The sequence below is a fragment of the Mastigoproctus giganteus genome, chromosome 7, assembly GCF_048544385.1.
Source record: "Mastigoproctus giganteus isolate SK-2022 chromosome 7, ASM4854438v1, whole genome shotgun sequence".
NCBI lineage: Eukaryota > Metazoa > Arthropoda > Arachnida > Uropygi > Thelyphonidae > Mastigoproctus > Mastigoproctus giganteus.
Genome location: NC_143581.1, coordinates 21446633 through 21466158, shown reverse-complemented (window position 1 = coordinate 21466158; position 19526 = coordinate 21446633). Strand labels below are relative to the sequence as shown.

The 19526-nt window shown below is 34.5% G+C and overlaps 1 protein-coding gene across 4 annotated transcripts in view; it reads right to left on the bottom strand.

Moving 5' to 3' along the window:
- Positions 1-19526, bottom strand: part of LOC150082631 (serine/threonine-protein phosphatase 4 regulatory subunit 1-like) — a 677709-nt gene that overhangs the window by 193320 nt on the left and 464863 nt on the right. For all 4 annotated transcript variants that reach the window (XM_090377553.1, XM_090377552.1, XM_090377554.1 and 1 more), the window contains 3 exons: positions 16769-16911; positions 10675-10735; positions 4959-5044 (listed from right to left, as the gene is read on the bottom strand). In XM_090377553.1, the coding sequence (XP_090233679.1) occupies positions 4959-5044; positions 10675-10735; positions 16769-16911 (290 nt within the window). The remainder of the gene's footprint in view (positions 1-4958; positions 5045-10674; positions 10736-16768; positions 16912-19526) is intronic.

Sequence of the window (19526 nt, the reverse complement as noted above, 5' to 3'; positions counted from 1 at the left end):
AAGTGATAACTTTTAACTGTATAGTAGTATGACATGTATATATTTATTTGTATTTATTTGTTATTATGGCTTCACACAGGTTAATCAAGTCTCTTTTGGTCCGTGGTATGTACTAGGGGTGACTGCCCAACAATTGTGGGACCTGACAGCTTATGCCTGTTACTTGTAGAGCTTTAGAAGTTAGAAATGGTACTTCCTTGGGTTAGAAATTAATTAAATATAGACTGACGTAGTACCACCACTAGTTTCCCCCCCACTGGTTGGGCAACTTGAGGTATCTTTTTCGTTCATTGGTATAGCACTTCCTCCGATGGACATCTTATTGGTGCGCTATGCACTAGACCAAGGCCCAGGCTCACGTGCCTAGGGACAGATGCCAGGAAGTGACTGTTCAGGTTTTGTCCGTTTCTCAAAAGCGAAATGGCCTGAAACTATCAGGCCTGTAGACAGTAGCACTATTACAACACAGAATTCTCAAGGTGGGGGGTTGGACTTACATCTAGGGGCCACCCAAAAAAAAAAAAAAAAAAACACATATACACCTCTCTCTTGTCTGGCACGTAATTTCAATCTGCATTTCTATTCATTTTGTACACTGTCTTTTCATAACCATGTACATGTTTATACATGGTTATGAAAAGACATTGTACATTTATGTAAGACATTTATGAAAAGACATCCCATTGTATATGTAGAGACAAAATGTATCACTGGCATTTTCACTTTTAATGTGTATTACTTTGCTTTAGGAGAGTATGTTTGGAGGATTTCTATCAGTTGTAGGCTGAATTGTTCTAGTCATTATTTGTGGGAGCAATGCATTGGGTAAGAGAATATTTATAAAAACTGACAATTTTATCAATTCCATCTTAGATGAATGCTTCTGGCGGGAGCAACATGACCTCAACTCTGGTAAATATATAGATCATTGACCACTCGCATGACCACCATTGATCACTGACCAATGGCATTGTGGCATGAAAGTCTATAGACTTTTGCACTGAATCTCAGTAATAGTCATAAAAAAAAGACCTTCATGCACCTGTCACAGAATACACAGTTTTACAATACATTGAATGTTGGTATATTCTATACATTTTATCTAATGAAAGCAGCTTCTGTTGCCACAATCTGACCGATTCACCTCCAACATATTCCAACATTGTGTCCGAATACATATCATGTGACACTTTATGATAGTCATCATATGATAGTTAATTCTATTGTACTGATATGTTCCTTACGAGTTGAAAAACAGGCACTCTCTCTTTATATGTTTAAAAGTGAAGGCACTGTCACTTTATACAGTTCAAATAAAAAAATATATATATAAGAAGATACTGTGCTTATATATTTTCTGCTCTTAACTGTATAACTATATCACTGTTTTAACTGCTTAACTGTAATTCAACATTTTAACTGTATAAAATAGAGTAGAAAACTTGCTGACCATCCAAATGGTAGTTGAGTGTTCTGGTCTCTTGCCATAGCTATTGGCCATGACTTTTGCTTATCTCTACTCGCACCTCTGTTAAAACATGATGGTTCTATTGCCATTTCAGCTAAAGATAAAGCCAACCTACTTTTCTTTTAACCCTTGTATTAATGAGATTCGTAAACTACCTTCTACCCTTCCAGGTACCTCCATTCAATGCCTCCTGTGGCCTTTTGTCAAAAGGATGTCAGAAGAATTTTGAACATCTTGATAGCAAGAAAGCACAGGTCCTGATGGTATTTCTCCACTTGTTATCAAAACTTGTGCTCAAGAGTTTACTTCTGTTCTTTTTTGCCTTTTTAAACTTTCTTCTTCCACTGGTGTTTTTCCTTCTGCTTGAAAATTTGCTCATATCCAGCCAGTTCCTTAAAAGGGTGACAAATCCCTCCCAACCAATTATGATCCCATTGTACATACTCTACTCTTCTAAAGTAATGGAGAAATCCATTAAATGCTTCTAAACTATCTAGAAATCTTCCATCTGATCAATGATATACTGACAAATTCAATGAAAAGCTTGGTGAAATTCAAGCAGTTTCTCCTGACATTTCAGTGCTTCTTGATCTTGTTCCAGCTCATGATTTGCCAACTATATTTTTTAATTGGGTATTCAGTTTTCTCTTTGACCACTCACTGCAGGTGATGGTAGATGGTGATTGTTGTGGTGTTTTCTGGGGCAAGGGCTACTTAGGCCATATTGCACCTCCGAAATCAATTTATTTTCTATATACAAAACTGCTTGAGCAGAAGTTAATGGTAGATGGCTCTCTGTCCTACTTCTCCACTAATGCTGGTGTTCCTCAAGGTTGAGTTCTTTCTCCAACTCTTTTCCTCTTGTACATTAATGACCTTCTTCCATTGACTGGTAACCCTATCCATAGTTTTTGCGAAGATAGCACATTGCATTCCAACTTCCAGTTTGAGAAACCTTGCCCTGCACCAGCTTCAAATATCCACTACCAAGTCCTTAAATACTGATCTCCAGGTAATTCTCCATTAGGGCAAAGATAACTTAGTTAATTTCAAGCCTTCTAATTGGTCCTGTCTTATATTTTACAAGAAAGACTCTACTGTTCCTATACATATCTTCAATGATACTTAAATTTCCAGACAAGATCACATATATTTATTAGACATTAGCCTGACTTCTAACTTCTCTTGGTACATGCAGATCACAATACTGCTTCCTCTACTTCTGAAAAACTGGATTTACTTTCTTTACTCTCAACATTACTTTTATTGTAAACAAGTACTCACTCTGAACAAATTTCAAATCCATCCTACCTTGGAATATTCCCATACTCCATTCAAAAGCTGTCACCACCAAATACGGAGGATGCGGAAAGGTCAGGGAATGACCACCACATATTCCCGGAGCAATATGGCCTTAGTTGCTAATGCTCCTAAAAACCAAATAACAAACAAACAAACCATTCAAAAGAGAGCAGCCAGGTAAATTAATGACTCCATCTCTTACAATGTCTTTCTCTCTACTCTCTGTCTCACAGATGTCCTGTTTCTGCTGGATACCTTTTCTAGATACTTACACGGGCACTGTTCTTCTGAACTCGCTTCGATAATTCCCTATCTCTCTTCCAAACCACTCTGAACACGTGCAGCAACCAAGTCAGCATCCTTTTGCTGTCCAACTTCAAATTCGCAGAACCATTTTTTTCTCTTTTTCCTCATTTATTACTTCAACCCATGTGCCATACTAAGTACTACAGATTCTAATACCTTTCATGTTTGCAGTTTTCATTAAAAAAAAAAAATCCTAACTAGTTTTTAGTTATTTTATCTATTTATTATCCTTTATTTGTTCAAATTATTTTATTAAAATATTACTTAAATTTTTGTGTTTAGTCAGCTGCAACACAAAGACTGGATTACTTGTTTATAACTCTTATGAGCTGTACTATAGGAAGAAACTGAAGCTGGGTATTGGATATAAGCCAGTCCTATATTGAACAGCCTTAGCATATTTATTCATAAACCATTGTTAGATAACAGATGAGAGTGTAGGTGAAATGAAGAATAAAGGATTTCATCCCTAAAAAAAAAATTCCACCAAAACAATATTTGTAAATATTAGCATCAAAGGATAAACAGGAGCCCAGCCAAGTAAAAGCAGAATAGAAATTGTCCAGTTCACCTTATTCCACATATTTGTAATGCCAAATAACATAAGGCTGAAAACTGCCATGGAAGAGGGGCTTCACTGGAGAAGAGACTATCACCCTGCTGTGATATGAGGTAGCTAGTGGACAACTAAGATTAATTGTGTACCTTGAAAGGCTGCTGGCGAGGTGAAGAAAATATCAAGAATGTTAGCTGTGTTTGGATTGTCTGGAATTCTAGTAGGTAAATAAACAAGTATTTGAGATTATTAGTAAAAGTAAAAGCATCAGCAGTTCTACCAGCTGAGTCTGTACATTTAAAAAATTAAAGACTGCCACAGTTATTATCATTAAAATCACCAGGCAAATATAGCAGATTCCATATTAAGAAGTTGCTGAAAAGGAATATCAAAGGAGATGAGTAGTAGTTAAGCAACTGACTATTGAGATTCTCTATCAGATAAAGTAGAGTTGGGCAGATTGAAGACAGATGGCACATCAAGAGATTAGAACTGAGACTACACATTTTTGTGTAACACATTAGGAAGTACTGTTGTGAGATTTAGTTATTTTGCCAATAAAATTGGTTCCATTAGTTTGACTATTCATGATGGATGCAGCATGAAATTTCAAAAGTTGGTGTGGGGAAAATGTTTATGACAACACTATTCTTAAAATTAAATTTGAAAAACTTTCTCTAATCAATCATATTCATAAAAGATCCATTCTCAATTCATGCATTTTTAGAAGCTTAATTCAATTTACTTTCAAATAGCCTTGTTAAAGCTCATAAACATAGACCTATCCCATTTTCTTGATGACACAAAATGTTGACATTTCAAATCAGATTTTAAATATGTTACTTTCCAGCAATCCAATTATCCACTTTGTTTTTATAAATATGCTTAACTGACTGTTAGTTTTACTTTTCTCTTGAATATGTTCTGTAAATATTTTCCTTACTATTTTTTTTCAAATTTTTATCTTAAATTTCATTTATTTTAAATCATTATATATATTTTTTTTCTTTCTGTTTGTTTCTTTAATGTTATATGAACTAGACTAATCATTTTTCTTAGCTGTTAACCCCCCCCTGCCATTCAGTATGCCAGTCTGTATGAAGTTCCTTGTAATTATACTATTTATGACGAATAAACTAATATTTTTATTTATTATTATTTATTAATAATTCAAAACATTGTAAAATACTGGTAGTTCCCAGTATCAAAATATCATTATTGCTTTTAACATTTTTTTTTTTTTTTCACAACAGCGAAATAAATAAATAAATAAATATATATATACATAGATATAAAAATGTAATTTCTACATATAGCAAGACTTACAGTAACAGCTTCTGTTCTGTGGTCATCCAAATGGTCAATTTCGGTTAACTGTAAAATTAGAGGACAGATATGCTCTTCTAGGTGATCTGTCACAAAAATTATACTGCTGATTAGCAAGTAACAATCCTTAAAGTAATTCTTTTGAATTATTTTGCTTAAATTATTTGAAATATCCTGAATTGGTTATGATAAATTTTTGTGTTCCTCAACAACAAATTTAGCTATTTCGGATTAGGTCACACAATTTTTAAAGAATACGGATACCTAAACCAACATAAGCATACCAATCTATATATTCATCAAAAGATATTTCCAATTCTGTTGAGAAAGCCATACAAGCTAGAAAGATGATTCTTTCAATTATATAAAATTTCATTTTATTTCCTATATTTTATCAGCAATTTTTCATTGAACTCTGTCAGCATTCTGAACTTCAACTTAATTTTGGTTAACCCTTTTAACTTTCCAAAATACAGCTCTGTTTGTTTGTAATCAGGAGTGAAATAAAGCTATCACATAAGCAGGGCTCTTTTGTAAATAAGAGCTTTCAGCATCGTGCAACACGTGTCACACTTGGCTGTCCTTCATGCAGCTGAGTTGGCATGAGACATAACATGTTTGCTACTTGTTTGGAGAAGCCTGGGTTTGATTTGATTCCCATCAACAAATGAAGGAATTTCTACAGTTCTTAATCAAGGCTTGATCTCAGGTAGATTCTCTGGTAGATTGATCTCAGGTAGATTCTCTCAAAACCATAAATTGTTCTTGACATTTATCAGCTCAAATAACATGCACATCAACTTGTGAAAACACACTTCTACAGATAAAAATTATACACATATGAATAAAAATCTCTGGTGCCATTAAAATTATAATTTGAAATTTGTCACACTAGTCTATCCTCCAAGGCAGCTAAGTTATAATTTGAATTTGAATTAAAATTATAATTTGCATTAAAATTATAATTTGTCACACTTGTCTATCCTCCAAGGCAGCTAAGGCAGCATGATACATTGCCATCTGCCACTTGTTTAAAGAGGCCTAAGCTTGTATCTTTTTATGACTGAAACAATTCCTAAAGTACTCTTCAAACATAGTTGCAGTTAGCTTATCTCAAGTGCAGGAATTTGGGTTTATCTAGACCAGACAACATGCAAATCTGTTCTTGAACTCATTTTTACATGCAAATAAACAATAAGGACACAAGTAACAAGAGCCAGTGCTGTTAAGATATAATGTGAAATTTGAATCTGTCACATCTGGCAAAATATAATCTGATCTAATCACTGAGGCCAACAGGCATTTGGTTTAATCAGTCTGGTTGGAATAATCTATGTAGCTGAACTTCTCCTTTTTTTTTTTGTTTTAACTTTTCATTTCAATTAAATTTATCATCCATTATTTTTAGTTTTCCACTTGATCCTATCCAGGAGAACTGTACCATAATTTTATTATTACTTTAATATTGTGGTGAGCCTGTATTAATATTATTATAGAGATAACCCTGTACTATTAACAATCCAAATAAAACAAATGAAATTGCATCTTCTAAGTTATGTAACCTGTTTGTGGTTAATTTTTTTTTACCCTCATTAACCTCAGTTTGTGGTTCAAGTAATTATTTTAATTTTTTCTGACACTGTTATTAACCTTATAGTGCAATTTTATATTTAGTGTTTATATTTTGGACTACTCATCCTGCAATTCATTTTTCATGGTTTTGGGAACTTCAGTGGTCAGAAATATGTTTGTTTACTAGTTGTGTTGTAAGTACTATGCTACAACAATATGCAAAACAATGGGCTTACCCTAGTTGTTTTTGAAAGATTTATTTATTGTTTTCTTAGAGTAAATACTATAACACAAAACCCAATATTTTCTCCAGATGGCTGCTATACTGTGGGAAGCAATGTAGATAGTTTCAAATTTCGCATATAGTGAAGCATGCCAAATTTGAAATAAATTTTGAAATAAAGCTGAAAATGTAAGTAACTAATGGTACCAAATATATATAATGTTTCTTAATTTTTCAACAATATGTATATAAATACATAATAAGCAATACGTGCCCACATGCATGTTCGAAATTTTGCCTACTTTAACAGTCTTGTTATTGTTATTTGGTTTTTAGGAGCATTAGCAACTAAGGCCATATTGCTCCGGGGATATGCGGTGGCCATTCCCTGACCTTTCCACATCCTCCGTATTTGGTGGTCACGGGCTCGAACCCCAGTCTAATCAAGGTTAACAGTCTTAAACTGGAAAATGGAAGAGAATAAAAGATTGGTGTTTCTATTTTTTGTCTAAATTTTTGTTTTTTTTTTTTGAAAATAAAAGGTGTAAAAGATATAGAATGTTTTTAAAATAATTAATTTTTTATTAAAACTTAAAAAGTATATAAAAAGTACTGCAATCCATTAAGAAAAGATGAAATATTGGCACTGTTTAAGCAGAATTCAAAAACCCAAAACATTTTCCAAAACTTAAAAAGGAAGATGGGCACCTCCATTATTTTTGCTACATTTTGTGCACCACCAACGTTGGGTTAGGGTAAGTAAGGCAACAGGCAGTAAGGTTATGGACAGAAGTAGAAATAACTACCCCTGCATTACATTTTTTCTAATTGTTAAGAGGGTATAAGGTGATTACAAGTATAAAGCATTAGAATGTCTTTTACATAGCATAATTTCATAACAAAATTTTCTGGAGTCCCTTGTATGTGTTCTCTGGCCTATCGCTGCTAAGTTCTTATCTAGGCTCACTGGAACCATACCGGTGGTTGACATGGCGATCGAGATGGTAGTTTCTTGTTCCATCTGCCACATCCCTTTAACTTCCTGTCTACAGTCTATATACTTAACAACCTTTTCCTTGTAGGTTTTCTGGAGGTTGCTGGCATTGGGCACTGCTCTGTCGATCAAGTAGGTAGTCTTTTTCTTCTTGCCAAGTGAGAGTTATATCCAGTCTGTTGTGCAGGATCATCATGTCTGTTTTTTATGGAATGATCCCAGTACAGCTTGTGGATAGGGGATCTCTAGTATGATGTGAGGTTCGTATTTGTGATATGGCATACTTTCTTTGATTAACTAGTATTTCTTCACTAGAATCTGATGTATTATCCTGGCAACCTAGTTTTGTCTGCGAGTGTACTCTGTCTGGGTGATCACCCTGCATTCCGTGGTGACATGCTGGATTGTTTCTGGGGCAAGATAAAATTGTTGATTTGTGTTGTCAGCCACTGTGGGGTCCTTCGCGATGTATTCCCTGTAGTTCCTGGTGTTGATTACTTGGGGTCTTGGATGGTGGGCATGAATGTTTTGGACTTGGAGAAGAGTGTTCCACCGATGAGCCATGTATTGGAAACCTTATCTATGCAGTCTTAATGGAGATCATTGAAGTGCCTAACACGGAATGCCTTCTTCACTCCTCTTTCTGCCTTCATTTCTTCTGTCTGGGTGAGGGAGGTCCTCTCATTGAGGTTGAGTAGAGTACCTCTTCTTCCTTATGGCCTTGTATATTGGAACTGCATTTTTCTGGAAGAAATTAATTAAGTTCTCAATTGATTTATTCTGTCATTCAATGAGGTCTGTCAAACCCCTTCCTCCTTTTCAGGCTACAGCCAGACTCTCAACGGCTGCCTCCAGATTGCGTTGGCATCTTTTAGTCATCATTGTCATTGTCTTTCTCATGATTTCCCCCAACTTGGTGTTAGTCCACTGTACGATCCCAAAGAAGTATGTTAGTACTGGTACTGCATAGGTATTTATGACTTTAACTGTGTTCCCTTTTCTTTTAGCAGGCTGATTTTCTGATGATATTTCTAAGTCAGGCAGGGCTTGATCTACTTTTTTCTAGCTGTTCAGCATACATTATCTCCAGGTATTTGTGGGTCTCTCCATCTGTTGTGGCTTTCATCTTTTTACCAGTTTTCAGCTGGTAGTTTGAGCCAACTTATTTTCCCTGATACAATCCATGGGTCTTCCATTTGTCTAGTCTGAATTCCATCCTGATGTCTATGCTGAACTCTTCGGCAATCCGGAGTATCTGTTGGAGTTGCATTTTGGTTTCTGCATACATCATGATGTCGTCCATATGCATCAGGTGGGAAGGTTGTACAGGTTCTTCCTCCAATCTTTAAGGGTATCACCATCATTTCTGGTATTAAGCATGGTGGATAGCAGTTGGGTGCTGAACAGAACCACAGTTTGATTTATTATTATTATTAAATATTGCCCTGTGCTTTAGGAGAAGCAGTGTTAGAAAAAATATAGGATTAATGATTTACAACATAGCAAAACCATGAAAACACATACGACATTTACACAACAAGATATTCATAAACTGTACCCTCTCTGACTGATTAATGCTCCCAATTTTCAATATCAGAATAAGAGCAGCGAGCTATATCATCTTCTAATAAATAAGTATAAAAATAAGACCTCTAGTGAGGATATTACTACTAACTTATAAGAAAAGTATATGTGAAGAAGGGTACAGGGAAAGAATGATCACTCCAATTGTGTTTTATTTGAAACTAATATCTCCATATAATGGTACGAAAAAAGTTGATCAGACAATTAATAAAATGGAAAGCAACAATCAGGAACAGAAATAAAATGCCTGGAAAAATATTAATGTATTGTCCAAGAAAAATCAGTCCACACTCTGTAGAGCAAAACTGATTGTATGTAGTTCGTGGACTTCCAAGTGGAAAAATCATAGTACATGCACTTCAAAACAAAAATTACATGATCAGAGTCCATTATTTTTGGAAATATGGATTATATATTTCCCTGTTCAGAATTGCCAAAGGATTGGGAATAACTAATAATAGAGAACACCATCACAGTCGTGAGTTACTCTGCTGATGTGTTCAAGAGCTGGGCAGAGTATCTTGGGTGCTTCATAAAAAAAAAAAGTTGTCATATACCTATGGGGCCAATAAAGATATGAAAAGTCATGAAGGAATGACCAATTGTTTTTTTACCACTGTGAATCTTATACTGACTCCTACCACTCAGTAAACTCTTTAAAAAAAAAAAAAAACAGGTATATTTAAATGTGTTAATGAGCTGAAAGGATTGGATTCTGGTCTCATTTAAAGTTAAGTTCTAAAGATATAAGGATGTTCAGCATTTAAAACACTGATTTCTGATCAAATTGTGAAGCTAAAATCTTTTTAAAAATTTGCCTTTACAAACAAATGGAAGTAATGAGGTAATCAGGTGATGAAAATGTTCATTTAGATAAATATTCATTGCGAATGTTTTTGTGAATTAATAAATTTCTGTCACATTTTTGTCGTTTATTAATTTTTTTCATATTATGCTACTTTATTAAATCTGTTTTATTTTTATCAATAAAGCATTTTAAATAACTTACTGTACTTCAAATAATAAAAATTTGAAATCTCTTCTGTTTGTAAGTAATAATGATCACAGTTTTGAATATGGGATAAAAAAATATATTAGTTAGATATCTTAACCATCCAATCATTTTTTTATTATGCACATTAGTAAACAAATTTAGAAAACTAAGGAAACTTCGTGAAAAACAAAGAAATCAGAACATTTTAAGTGCGATAGTTGTCAGGTAAGAAGTCCAGAAAGTTTCTTTTACTCACTAGTTACTATGATCATTCTTACTTTGTATCCTTCAAAATCCAACTATTGTAGTATGATCTAATTCACATAACTTTTTTCATATCAGAAATTACCTTTTTCCACTAAATCTTGTTCTACCATTACAAGCAGGGTAGCTTGGCTTGTTTTACGAACCTAAAATAAAAAGAAATAAATATTAAATTACTAATTTCATAACTGGAAATTGGGAAGTAGGGTATAGTATAGTGAGAAGGAGTATAGATTCTGTGTACTACTTTTACTTTTCATTTAAATTTAACTAGATAGTATGAATCAGAGCTGTAATACTCAATATGTTCTACGTTGATAATAATATTAGTAAAATATTATTATTTTCCTCCTCTTATTATTTTACTAATTTAAATTTAACAGAAAATATAAGATATACAAGAGTAAGAGATATACAAAAGATATCAAAAGAACCGAACATTAGTACCAGAGAAGAAAGATGCATGGGATGATTATAAATTATCAAAGAAGCCAAATTCCAAAGTAGGGATAAATTAGGATGCAATGAAGTTATTCATTTAGATCAATGGTTCCCAACTGGTGGTTTGCGAACCCCCAGGGGTTCGCACTAAAAATTCTGTAATGGTGTCTGCTTCGACTTACAACTTTGCACGGTAGCACAGTGGTATCGTCACCTTCACCATACCGGGTAGAAAAGGCTCGGGTTCGAATCCCGTCGATGATGCGAGGAACTCTTATGGATTTATCCAACTAACTCAGCCACTCTGTGGCTGAGTTAGTTGGATTCAGGCGTAAATAGCAAGGTTTTTTTCTCCCAGAAACTGGGATTTTTTCAACGAGAAAAACAGGCAAATCGACGAGAGAACACACATAATTTACAAACATAATACATTATACCTGTATATGTAAGAAATTACAGGTGGCCCTAATATAATAATTTGAATTTATTTATTTTTTTATTTTTTTGCTTAGATTTACATAGGTATATTATTGTAAACTAATAATAAACAATAAAGGAAAATAAAATTAAATAAAAAGTAAAGAATTGACAAAGAAAAAAAACCACATATCCCGCAATTCCTTATAATTAGTTTACTGTCTTACAGTATATTATGTTAAATAAATATGTTTTCCATACTAATACCCCCCCACCCCCCATTATCAAGGACCATTGTTATGTACAGGTACTTTTTTTTAAGAACCTATAGTATTTAGTACCGTGCATGGGTTGAAGGTTGAAAAGATGAAAGAAGATATTTGTTGACCCTAGATTTCAACTTCTGTAGATTGTAATTTTCAGGAAATATGTATGAAGGAAAGTTGTTCCAGAAAACAAAGTTGAATGAATGAATAAATGAGAAGAAGAAAAGTTGGTTCTGGGAGTTTGAACTTGAACAGTAAAAGGAGGCTGACTGGTTGCAGCATGTGTTCGGACTGCTAGGAGAGAGCGGGAATTATAGAAGCCAATTTAGAGGAACAGTGCCCATGGAAGTATCTATAGAAAATGCATGCAGCAGAAACAGAAAGTCTATGAGACAGAGAGTGCAGAGACTCTGTTAGAGATGAGACATTAATTAACCTAACTGCCCTCTTTTGAATGGAATCTACAAGCCTGAGAGAGGTTTTGGGGGCACTGCCACAGATGTGGGAACAATATTCCATGGTAGGCCAGATTTGTATTTCTACAGAATCAACAACTGTTTGGAAGAACAGTAACGTCAAGAGAGAAAGGGAAAACACAGTTTTTTAGATGGGGGAAGCAATATTTGTAATGTGCTTGTGCCAAGAGAGATTAGAAGTCAGGGTAATCCCCAAGGTCTTGCCTAGAAATCACAGCATCACGAAAATAAACATAGGAGCAGAAGAATCGTTCTGCGATATATAAGACAGGACTGAGTTTTAGAAGGATTGAAATTAAGCTATATTTGCCCAACTGGAAAATTACCTGGAGATCTGCATTTAAGGATTTGGCAGTGGATAATCGATAAATTGAAGCTGTTTGAGCAGGAAGGTGGAATGCAATGTCCTATCATCTGCAAAACTGTGGATGGGATTTTCAGTCAAAGGGAGAACGTCATTAATATACAAGAGGAAAAGAGTGGAGAAAAAACTGAATCTTGGGGAACACCAACATTAGTGGAGATGTTAGAAGACAGAGAGCCGTCTACCATCACCTGCAGTGAGTGGTCAGGGAGAAAACTGGATACCCAATTTAAAAAAAAAAAAAAAAAACAACCTATAGGATAGAAGCTTATTTAGAAGACCGTTATGCCAAATACGATCAAAAGCCTTTGAAATGTCAAGAACAACTGCTTGTGTTTCATCAGACTTTTCCATTGAATTTGTCCATAGATGGGTAACATAAGCCAGAATACCAACAGTGAAACGACACTAACGGAATCCATACTGGCAATCGTTGATCAGATGAACGAATTCCAGATAGCTTATATGAGTTGGTGGTTAATTGATTTCTTCATTACTTTGGAAAGAGTAGAAGTAATCACAATGGGGCGATAATTGGATGGAAGAGATTTGTCACCCTTTTAGGGAACTATCTGGATATGAGTAAATTTCCAAGCAGAAAAAAAAACACCTTTGGAATAAGAAAGTGAAAAAAGACGACACAAAACAGGAGTAAGGTCAGAGGCACAGGTTTTGAGAACAAGTTGAGAAATACCATCAGGACCTCGAACATTTTTAGTATTAAATTCATCAAAATCCTTCTGACATCCTTTTGACACAAGACCACAGGAGGCATTGAATGGAGTGTACTGGGAATGGTTTGAGGTGATTTACCAAGATTATCAATACATGAGTTGGAAGAAAAATAGGATGATATCAGGTCGGGTTTATTTTTGGCTGATGTGGCAACAGAACCGTCTGATTTTGACAGAGGTGGGAACAGAAATGGGCAAAAATTGCGGCCAATAACTTTGGCAAGAGACCAGAATGCTTGGCTACCATTTGGACAAGAAGCAAGTTTTCTACTCTTAGCCTATTTGAAATTTAGTTTGGACTGATTAATAACTGCTTTGCAAAGTATAAATAATACTTAATAATAATTTTTATTATTACGCAATGTCGCTTATAAAAAGGTAGCACTGGAAATATTTTATAATAAAAATTCAGAAATATTATACGATTTCAGAGAATATATAGGCTTAGTGGTTCGCATTAATAATATTACGTTGAAAGGGGTTCGCGAGTCAAGAGAGGTTGGGAACTGCTGATTTAGATGATGATACAAAGGTAGGCAGGATTGGGCAGGGTAGTTAGCAACAATAATCAGAGAATACTACTTTGACAAAATATGTGCAAATTGTTTAGATGGGGTGAAAAATGGGGAAAATGCAAAAGTTGCCTTGCATTTGGGTAACGGTAATCCTACTGTGAGATAATGTATACTACTTGGGTAGCAACTAAATGTAATGTAGTCAGCCAAGGGTGACAGACATTAAATTTAGCATGGTATTTAATAATGGGAAAGACTTTAGGAGTAATTATACAGTTTGATTCAAAGCTCTCTGAAGTGCAGGTTGAAAGGAAAGTACAAGGGGAATTTAGTCAGTTGTGAAGAAGTATGTTAGAAATAGGTATACTGTTTCCAATGAGATAAGGCCACATTGGAAGGGATAAGAAAATAGCAACAATATTAACTATAGACAAAAACAGGTATTCTTACAAAGAGAAAGCGATGAATTCTGAGTTATGTCTGGAAACAAGACACATATCTGGAGGTGTAATTGAGGTATTTATGGATATTTATGGTAAACTAAACAGTGAAGATATCTTAGCTCTTTCTCAGGTGACAAACATTACAAGACACATTTAAACTGAAATTTCAGAACAGAATTTTAAATATTTGTAGCATGGGATGTTTATCTAAATTAAAAGGAGTAAGGCAAATAAAAAGAAGAAATACATAAAAAGAAGTGAGCAAAGGTGACATATTATTACATTTAGCATGTAATTGAAAATCCAAGAATTAGAAAACCTTGCTATTTAACAACACTTGCGTACAAACCGTGTGGTACCACACTCAGGAGAGTGGAGAATGAAGAAGACCTGGACTGTGTGGTCAGTCATGAAGTTTTCTGAGCAGTGCAGACAGGCTGCCAGAACAGCTCATGGGGTTTTGTAGAATTATGCTAGCAGGGATATGGAGGTGATTGTCTGTTGTACAAGCCAATTGTTAGGACACCTTGAGTACTACATACAAGTCAGGAGCCTCATTTTAGGAAGGATATGGATCTGTTGAAATGGGTGCAGAGACAAGTGATGAGATTAGTGAGGGGAACAGAAGGATGCCTTACCAGGAAAAGCTTCAATTCTACATACTCAGACTACACATGAAGGGGCATAAATTCAAACTGAAGAAGGATAGTTGCAGAATCAATACACAGAAATTTACATTCGGCCAGTGGGAACTGATCCTTGGGACAAGCTTCCATTTGGTGTTGTTTAAGTGAGCAGTTTGAATAAATTCAAGGAAGAACTAAACAAACTATTAGGATGGCCAGGTGATATGGGAAGTGATATGTTTTTTTTTGGTTGATGCTGTATAAGCTTACTTTCTTGCATCGTTGCCACTACTAATACTAAACACATTGTACATGCCATAGTGAAATGCATCATCCCTTATTTCTTGGTGGCACTGTGTTTCCTTTAGTTCTATTTATTATGTCAGCATTAGTTGAAAGTTTAAAGGAGTTCAAATTCACTCGTTATTGACAACGTTCCTGACATTACTGTATACACTTTATAGTCTTAACTTAGTCATATGTATTCAGTTTAGACTAAGTGGTCTGGTACAGTTTAGCACCCTGACACACCCTTGGAAGTTATTTAAGCTTGTTTCCTAAGCATGAGCTTCTTACTCATTTTAAATATCACTATCCTCCAAACATATTGCCAATATTGGCTGTTGTAGCAACAAATAAGAATTCTTAAGATGTGTGCAAGTGTTAGTTTCACCCATATCAGATAAACATGTATCAATATTATCCCTGTCCCCTTAACTAGCAGTTTTACTGAATGCTCAAGATGTCCTCAATGACACCCTTGCACCATCTCTCTGTTCAAAGTGTGTCCTGTCTCTACAAAATACATTTCGTCTACCTACAAATGCAGACCACACTGATAAAAATTTCTCACCAAAAAGCTGGTCCCGCAAGTCTTGAATTAATCCACAAGACTTTCAGCATATAATCCCTCCTACATTTTTCAACAAATTGTCATTCATGTGTATTAATATCATTAATCCTAACATGAATAATAATGCTCTGTTTACTCACTTTATAATCTGGCCATCTGTTAGTGACATCATTAATTGCATTGCTCCTGGCAGATACATCCTGGTTCTCCCTATCCCCATTACAAAAACCAGTTTTCCTGACAATGGAATCTCCCATCAGAACTAAGTCCAATTGAACCAAAGCAATCTGCACTAGATTATTCTGTTCTAGGGTCCAAACTTAGCAGAGTACTAGAAGCTTCAGTCCTTGCCAAGCTCCCAGCTGCATTTGTCTCTAGGACAAGCACCTGTTTATTGTGACTCAAATTCCTGTAGCAATATGCAAGTTTTAATTTTAGATTCGAACAATCCTTGCAACAGTAACAAAGAAAAGAATCAACAATTTAGCTGTGATTAGCAAGTAGGTTAACAGTTGAATACATGCTGAAAGCAATGCCAGTGATGAAGTCATGACTCATGCAGGAATTTCCTGGAGCCATTTCCACCTGAGTCATGGTAGCCTCTAACAAAGTATTCAATGTTGATTTTGTAACAATTATTGTTAAATTTACAATATATTAAAGAAATTAAATAAAAGCAAAAATTAATCTAAATCTATATTATAAGTACAATAAACATACACTTTGCAAAAATGAAAATTACAGAGACAATGTGTCTGGTAAACTAATTTTTAATTCCATAATTTAGGAAGCAATAATTAATAAGATAATTTTTGCATGACTGTGAAAAAATCCTCCTTTCCATTTTAAAAATACTGATTTTCTACATCTGTTAATCAATAAATTGATTGGAGATCAATACTGTTTACACTGCAGCAAAGTGTTCTGTTGCAGCAAAGTCTTCATGTTCTGTGTACAGAACATGAAGTCAGTGTCCACAACTATATTTTAAATTTAGTTATTATTATTTTTTTAATTTAAGCCGTTTTAATAATAGAAACCTACCTGATTGTTAATATCGGTCATATATTTCACAAACATGGGTACTAAATACTGCCTTGTAATATTTTCTAAATGGGGAGGTTGGTCTTTGCAAAAAGCTGCGATGTGTGGCACTTGTTCCACAAGTTCTGCTCGTACACTAGGTTCTATAATAACAGAATATACAAGTTGTAATGATCATTATTGTTATACTTATACTATACATGCTCTTCTATCATTAAAATACACTACTGAAAATAATGAGCCTTGCTGCTGCTACCAAAGTCTGACATGTTCAATATGGATTCAATAGTTAACAAACCTTCTTATACTGTATGCTGTGAGGTATAGCAGTTGTGGGCAAGCATTATAATTAAGTATACTTTGAAAAATGAATGACTATTGGTGCAGGCATATAAGTACCACACAATATCAATATCAGTTTTTGCTGATATTGATTTTAGTGCTTTTTAGCATATTGTTGAACTTCCTACAAAGACCTAAAATATGTCCCTTTCAATGAAGTTTTGATATTAATATCATATTGGTATATTTTCAACATTAGAATAGTCAAATTTTCCTTTGCCCGGTACCAAAATCCACCACCAACAGTAGTTAGGGATATAAGAACAGATATAAGCACCTCATACCTGATCCAGATCCATATAAATCAGGATTTGCATGGTGCAAGAACACTGAGGTGGATCTGCAACAAATGGCAATGGGTGTACCACAAAATATAGCAAATATTTGGAAATCACTGTACTGTAGTTGGAAACTCTCTGATCAAATTTATCTCAGAATATGAACAAAAAATTTATTTTATATGAAACTGAACACTGTTGCAGACTCGGTGCACCTTTTAATGCTCATTCTTCCTAATGGTGAAGATATTTTTTCCCTGGCAAGGTGTGCCATGTTGAACATTAGCATTAATAGAGGCATATGATGCAAGAAAGCAAGCTTATACAGCATCAGCCAAAAATAAAAAAAAAAAATTTCCCATTTCCCTCATTCATTCATTCACTCCAAAAGTTTGTCCACTTCTTATGCAGGTATACCTCAAAGAACATTTTTAAGACTTCAATTTCTCATTCTCTGATCTGCTAACTTCTTAGTCTCGACTCAATTTATGGAAGTTGAAAGTGCTGTCGATTACAGACCTACTACCATTGATGATAACAGTCATGTTTTTTCATGTGTGGTATATCTCACCTCAAGTGGATGTTCTCATTTCAGGGAGCTATCAGAACGAATGACCATGCCTAACTTCTTATTAGTTAGGTTTTGTATTTCAGCAATTAATGAGCATACAATTCTACCTCTATTCAATATTAATCTATACCAGTGGTTTTCAACCAGGGTGCCGCACTGCTTTAGGGTGCCACAACAACATTCCAGGGGTGCCATGTAATTTGGGTTAAAGTTACTTAAACTTATTATTATTTTTTTTAATTTATATATTTATTTCATTATAAAAAGGTGTATGATATAATTTTTAATTTTGTGGTGATCTATAATTGATGTTTATTTAGTACCTTTATATAAAGAATGAAATTATTACACACACACACACACACAGAGAGAGAGAGAGAGAGAGAGAGAGAGAGAGAGAGAGAGAGAGAGAGAGAGAGAATCTGATGTAACAGGCAAAAAATTGAGTAGGGGTGCCACAAAATAAAATAAATTACTTAGGAGTGCCCCTACTCAAAAACCACTGATCTATACTATTAAGAAAAATCTGTTTCAGTACACCAAAACAATGTTAATATATATTTGGTTTCACTTGAAATTTGGTTATAAGTGAATAATTTTTATTAATAGATTAACTTGTGCAGTCTGTTTATAATTAAGTTGGATTAATTATAAAAACATTACAATAAATTATAAGTTAAAACTGAACTTGCCAAATTTCTTCCTCCAAAGACTCAAAATGCATCCCTTTCAGCAAGGTTTTGACACTTAGGAATAAAAAAAACTAAAAAAAAAAAAAAAACAGTCAGATGGAGCCAAATTAGAGGAGTAAGGATGGTGTGCCATCTGATGGATCTGTTTCTATATTCAACAGAAATTGCCTCACCAAGAATTCAGTGGCTTACACTGCATTACCAGTGAGAAAATTTCTAAATGAAAAGTAGCTCCTTCGGGTGGAACTCCCTACCTGTTCTGATTTGACTTCATCTGAGGTTTCTATTCCACATATCAAAACTTCATTGAAAGGGACATATTTTAGGTCTTTGTAGGAAGTTCAACAGTATGCTAAAAAGCACTAAAATCAATATCAGTAAAAACTGATATTGATTTTATTTTAATGGGACCAATTATCTACCTCTACATAAGCATGTCATGTAGGTAAATAGTTGAGCCATTCCCTTTCAAGAGACAGTGATGTGGCAATATATTCCATTCTTTATCCCTCCATTGAACAGCTGATTAATGATTAATTTCATAGTGCATGTCACTAACAAGACAATGCCGCTCTGCATACTCCATACAACTACTGTAGAATGAGTTTCAAGACAATGATTTCAGCAAGCACTTCTGAATTGTCCCCCTGCTTTGTTAATGTATTTCTTTTTTTAATTTCCAATAAAGTATTATATTAAAACTTACTACTAAGTTCTGTTTATACTCCAGCATGGCAATAGAAGTCATAGGAGTTTAGAATTAGCTATTTTGCCCAGAATACAATCATTAATTGCTTTAAGCAACACATGGGCTCAAATCACAGTCAACTGAAATGCTTGTATTACTGCACTCATGTACTGACCATTTGGCTATG